General features: G+C 38.0%; 1 protein-coding gene across 1 annotated transcript in view; it reads right to left on the reverse strand.

The window, feature by feature from the left end:
- KANSL1 (KAT8 regulatory NSL complex subunit 1) overlaps positions 1–6,525 on the reverse strand; it is a 222,657-nt gene that overhangs the window by 29,259 nt on the left and 186,873 nt on the right. The window contains exon 6 of the mRNA XM_006833547.1: positions 150–268. Within this exon, the coding sequence (XP_006833610.1) occupies positions 150–268 (119 nt within the window). The remainder of the gene's footprint in view (positions 1–149; positions 269–6,525) is intronic.

Raw genomic sequence — 6,525 nt, forward strand, 5'->3', positions numbered from 1 at the left:
TAAGAGAGTTATACAAAACATTCACACGTGATAATGTTTCTTACTTCCTTATACAGGTGTCAGTCCTGGCTAGAGAGCTCCAAGAACCCAACACTCACCTTTTACAAGCCTACTAAATGTGACAAAGTAGAAGAAAAGATGGAACGTACGTGTTAATGACTCCGTTGACAGGTCTCAGGGTGCCACATGATTTGGTAGACAATGACTCTGAAGGATGACCAATAATAGGGGCACCATGGTTTTCCAGTGTCTGAGAAACAGACTCAATCTGAGTAAGGGACAGAAAAATAAAGTACGTATCAGTATTTAATTGACCACATCTCTCCCTGAAAAACATTAACATTTTATTTACATGAAGCAGCTAAAATTTCTGATGATCAACTTGAAAATGAGAACTTATATGACTGAGGTGGAAAATAATTAAAATAACTTTTCTTGGGGGTGAGGGAGTCCAAATATTTATCAGACTAAAGTAATTAAGTGCCTAAACGGACAGAGAGTAACTGCAACCATTCCGTGGAACACAAGTGCTCAGCAAAGCAATGAAATACAATGTTGGAGTCTTCAACAAGTAAGGGTCAAGCAGGATACACTAACTTCAGGATTAAACCAACCAAGCGGACATTTAAAAGTGGTTAATAGCTGTTTAACTTCACAGTATTTGTGTGTGTGAGGGGGGGGGGGGCGCGAGATGGAGAAGAGTTTTTTTACCTCCTAAAAACCATCCTGTGTTCTGTGATTGAAATAAAAAATAGTAATAATCTCAGTGAATAAGTGATTTTATTTACCTGATTCTATCAAGTAATAGCTATTATCTTTAGATGATGCAAATAAAATATAAGCTTAGAATGAAAAAATAATCAAGGGAAATGGAGAACCTGAAAAGACTTAAATTTTATTATGTTAAAAGCAAATTATATATTCACTAGACTCAAAAGGAAGAGCTTCAAAACGTGTCCTTTGGTAGTTTAAGTGATTATAGATTTCTGTGTGTTTTGTGTACATCAAAAACCAAAAAACAGAAAGAGCTCTGATGGTACAATGGTTGAGTGTGCTTGGCTGCTAACAGAAAGGCTGAAGGTTCAAACCTACCCAGTAGCTCTGTAGGAGAAAAAGCTGGCAATCTGCTTCCATAAGGAGTCAAGGAAACCCTATGGGGCAGTTTTACTCTAGCACAAGGGGCTGCTAAGAGTTGACCAGCTCCTCAGCACCCAACAACAACAGCTTCAAACAGGACAGGATGCCAATCTTAGGAAATCTCTGAGGTAAAGGCAACAGGTAATACATGCAGTTATCCCTCAGCTCTGGGAGTTGTTGCAACTCTAGAAAACGGTTTCAATCTTTGTCTCCTTATTCTCAAACTGACTCTGGGGTGTTCTTAAATTTGTTTTCTTCCATTTAAGTGCTATCTGTGCATTTTGAAGGCTATTCTGAGACTGAAATTCTACTTATCAGTACTATTGGACTTCTTTTGATCTCCATACCCCCAAAGAGAAAACACCAAAAGACCTCTGCAGGTCTAGTGATCCTAGACAAGTGTCAAGAAATGACAACAGATTGGAAAGAAAACATAATGTAAAAAGGATATAAATTACCAAAAAGCCATATCAAGTCCAATCCTTGCATATAAACATACAAGTCACCTAATATGCTACAATACACTGGGAAAATGTTCTGTCTTCCTTGTGAGATACTGTTCCTCTAAGTAAAGTAGCACTGACACCTTGATATTTACATCAGTCAGTAACATCAAAATGATGGTGAATCTGGGGCACAGACTCACTGCCTTAAGCTCTACTCGGAATTTCTCTGGGAAAACAATGTGGTCATAAAAGATATTCAATCGAGTACTTACTTAATCCTAGAAATTTATCTGAAAGGAGTAACTCAATAAGAAAAAATTTAAAATCTTCTATATAAAGGTGGTTGTTGCAATACTACGTGTATCAATAACCTACATACACAAGAGTTTAAGGCATATTTATGAAGTTTTAATATGAAAATGCTGCCAGTGATTTTTTGACTGATATGCTTTCTTAAAAAGTTTTACAAATCTTTTCTTTTAGCATAAAAGTATGACAATCTGATTTATATACCTTCATGTTGTATAAATTGCCATGTTTAAGTAATGGATTCCCTATCTGATTATATTTTTAGGGATTATGAGATAATGAATTATATAAAGACCAAACAATTGCTATTCTTTAACAAAGCCTCATTTCAAAGCAAATTTATCTTTCTCATAAAAAAGTTTAAAGAAGAATAAAGCAAGAAAAAAAAAAAAAAAATCAACAGTAATCTCACCTCTCACCACTAAGAAGGTCTAAGAGCTTGTCTTGTTTAACATGCTCACTGATATACATATTTAAATGTTACCAATCTCTAAGGTGAGTCCTGATGTGGCACCAGAGCATAAGCACTCTACCTCAAGGTTTGTTTGAACAAGGTCGGCCGTTCAAACTCACCAGCTTAGAAACCCTATACAGGGTGGCTATGAGTCGGAATCGACAAAACAGCACTTTAATGTGAGTCCTAGTGTTGCAATGTAGGATAAGCACTGGACTGTTACCCACAAGGTTGAAAGTTTAAATCCACCAATTGCTCTTCAGAAACCCTATACAAGGAGTCTAGCTATGAGTTGGAATTAACTTGTCTGGCATTGAACAACAATAACAACTCTTTAGTGGAAGCCCTGTTGTGCTTCTATAGGATAAGGACTGGATTACTGACCTCCAAGATTGGTGGTTCTAACTCACCTAATGTTCTCAGAAACCCTGTACACTGACTGGCAAATGACAAAAACAATAGCGCTTTGATATAAGCAGTAGCAGTGGGTTTGAGTAGGTTTTTTAATTCTTCAATGTGAATTCAATTGACTTTTAAGAGGAACCTGAACTTCCCAGGGGGTTATTCAACCCCCAAACTAAAACGGAGCTCTGGTAGCATACTGGTTATGAATCGGGCTGCGAACCGCAAGGTCAGCAGTTCAAAACTACCAGATGCTCCACGGGAGAAAGATGAGGCTTTCTGCTCCTGTGAATATTTACAGCCTCGGAAACCCTGTACAGGATCGCTATGAGTTGGAACCGACTCCACGGCACCTAACAACAATTCAAACTGAAGTTCACAGAAAACAGTATTTAGTGTATTTGTGGAGAATAAAAATTAAGTGACCGAAAACACAAACTCCAAAGTGGGCCTGTGTCTGAATCCTAGTCTTTTGAAGTGACTACGAAAATCAGGCAGCATCTGTTTACAGACCTTGGGAAATCCTGTAATTACAATGAGTACCAAAAGTTGGGGCACCTAAGCTCTCTTCTCATATGCAAAAATGACTGTACTTCATACTTAAAATATTAGCCCATATTTTCAAATGAAGTTCTATCTGAGGGCAAGGGTATAGGAGGATGAGACAACTCACAAACATGTGATTTCCCTCAGAGCTTCTTAAACAGAGTCACATTGCCTTAAGACAAAGTGAAGGCTCTCTAACCTTCAGTCCAAAGGCTGCAAAGACAGTAACAGATAATGTAGAGAAACATTAACAAATGCCTCAGAAATGTTAAACCTACATTCTAATTTAAGCTTAATCATTACTATCTTACATCATTAGTGTTCAACAGAAAACTAAAGCATGACTCATATATCAGTCATTCAATAAGAGGCCAGAAAAAAAGATGCAGGAATTAAGAATTCCATTGGACAGATGTCCGACAGAAGCTTCCACTTGAGTTTTATTTGGTATTCAGACATACTCAGAGGGTACAAGTATTCCCCTAACCAAAAGAAGAGTTGTTGTTGTTGTTAAGTGCCATAGAGTCGGTAGAAAAGGTGAAATGGCAGACAGAGTTCATCTGTAATCTACCTTCCCTCTGCCTTGACTCCTTAACTCTATGTTCTTAGTCAGGATTAATGAAGTGTGGCAATGAGCCCCTTAAAGAAATCTCACTGCCATTACGTCGATTGTGACTCACAGTTACCCTGTATAGAGTTTCAGAGGTTATAAATTGTTACAGGAGCAAAAAGCCTCATTTTTCTCTATTGGAGTAGTTAGTGGGTTTGAACTGCTGACCTTGCTTGCAGTTAGCAGCCAGTGCTTATCCTACAGTGCCACCAAAAGCTGTTATCAAATTAAGCCCTGGGGGCACTAACCTAATGGTTAGCTGTTCGAATCCATCAGCTTCTCCAAAGTAGAAAGTTGAGGCTTTTTTGCTTCCATTAAGATTTACTGCCTGAGAAACTTGGGCAGTTTTACTTCGCTTTATAGGTTCACTATGAGTCAGAATCAACTAGACGGCAGCGGTGGGTTATGTGGTAGATTTTTCTTGAGGATGAAAACCAATGTCCAAATCCAAAAAGAGAGAAAGAGAGAATGATAGTGTATCACAGAAGTCCACATTTTAAAACACATCAACAGGAAATAGGTTAGGAATAAAACCGAAATCTATCTGAAGATACTTTACTTTAGTCATTCAAGTAATGCCAAGCCATTTTCTTAAATGTACTGCATTCTTCTGTCAAGAAAATCTACCAGTTCAGTTTTGGTTAGTTATTCCCTTTCTGGTAAATTCTCAAAATTAAAATAAAAGTCTGACTGGGTGTCAAGAAATCAAGTTCTATTACTAGTTCAACAAATTGTTTCTTTTTTGTTACTTTGCATAAATTATTTCATGCTTCAAGCTCCCCATCTCATTAATGCTCACCATAATCTTGTTTAAAATCACCGAAATACTGCTGGCCTATAAACAGTAGGAGGCCTGACAATGTAGTGGTCATGCACCGGCCGGCCTTCTAACCACAAAGCCAGCAGCCTGAATCGACCAGCTGCTTTGCCGAAGAAAGATGAGGTTTTCTGCTCCCTTACAGATGGACTGCCTCCGAAACCCTTTACAGGGTTGCTAAGAGTCAGAACCATCACAATCAATAGTATACCAGTCGCTTCCATGAACTATCACCTACTAGGAGACTGTGCTAATCTGCAAATGGAACATGTCTGGGTACCTTGCTTCCACTAAATTCCATACTTCGGCTTCAATTTCTGCATATGGAAAATGGGACTTTGCGCCTGTTATGGCTTGAACTGTGTCCCCAAAATGTCTATGCTCAAGTCCTAGGAACCAATACCTGTGAATATAATCTTGCTTGGAGTCTGTAAAGATGTAATCAGTTAAATCCTACTGGAGTAGGGTGGGTCCTAGTCCTTGTAAAAAGAGAAAAGACAGACATACAGGAAGGTCGGCTAAATTAAGACAAAGGCAGAGACTGGAATGATGCATCTATATAAGCCAAAGAATGCCAAGGACTACTACACATGTGCAAGGAAGGATCATCCCCCAGAACTTCTGGAGAGAGCAAGGTCCCGCCACCTTAATTTCGGACTTGCAGACTCTCAAACCGAGATAATTGACTCTTGTTCTTTGAAACCACTCAGCAGTTTGCTCCAATTCTTAAAGAAACAAATACTTACTACCCAGTCTGTAGACTGAGGCTTAAAGAAAACCTCTGTTCCTGCAAAAGCACGGTTGTTCACCAGGAAAATAGTGTTAGGTGTTACATTTTGTTGTTGTTGTTGCTGTCGTTCATTTTATATATATATACAGTTTACTGATAGTTTTTATTATAATCAAACCCTAATTTTAATCAACTTTGTCAAATGCCTTCATTGGGATGATTACAGTTCCCCTTTATTAACTTCTGTTAAGTGTACTTTTGAATGCTACAAGCAATGCACTCTTCAGGTAAGCCCCTCTTGTTCATTAAGTATTAAGCTTTTGTATATTGCTGGACTCAATTTATAAACATCTTACTAAGGATTTCTATTTGTGTCCATGAGGAAAAATGGTAACCCCACTGCCACCTCCTGGCCCCAATTTTTTCTCTTTCAGTGCCTTTGTCAGGTCTTGGTTATTAAGGCTATGTTGAGCTCATAAAATTACTTGGGAAATGATTCCTATTACTAATACTCGTGTGTGTGTGTGAGAGAGAGAGAGAAAGAGAGAGAGAGAGAGAGAGAGAGAGAGAGAGAGAGAGAGAGAGATCATTTGAAACTAGAGGTTTTTTATTATGAATTTAATTTCTTTAATAAAAATAGTTATGTATATTTTATTTCAATTTCAGTAAGCTGTGTCTCTTATGGGATGTGAACATTTCCTCTATGCGACTGAATTTATTGGCCCAAAATTGTTTCCTTCTGTGATAGCCTCACCCATTACTCTTATTTGGTAATTTCTGCTTTTTCTCTTTTTGTTTTCATCAGTTCTGCTGTTGGTTTATCAACTTCACTGAATCTTCTCAGAGAATAACTGTTTGCATCCTTCAATTTCTATTTAACTTGTTGTTGTTATGTGCCATGGAGTCTACTTAACTTACAGTACCCAAAAAACTAACTCCGTGACATTGATTCAATTCTGACTCACTACTACATATAATATAGGGTTTGTGAGGCTGTGACAGGGAACTGTCCCATAGGGTTCCAAAAACTATAAATCTCTACAGAAACAGACAGCCCTAGTTTTCTCCCACAGC

The sequence above is a fragment of the Chrysochloris asiatica genome, unplaced genomic scaffold, assembly GCF_000296735.1.
Source record: "Chrysochloris asiatica unplaced genomic scaffold, ChrAsi1.0 scaffold00007, whole genome shotgun sequence".
NCBI classification, from domain to species: Eukaryota; Metazoa; Chordata; class Mammalia; order Afrosoricida; family Chrysochloridae; genus Chrysochloris; species Chrysochloris asiatica.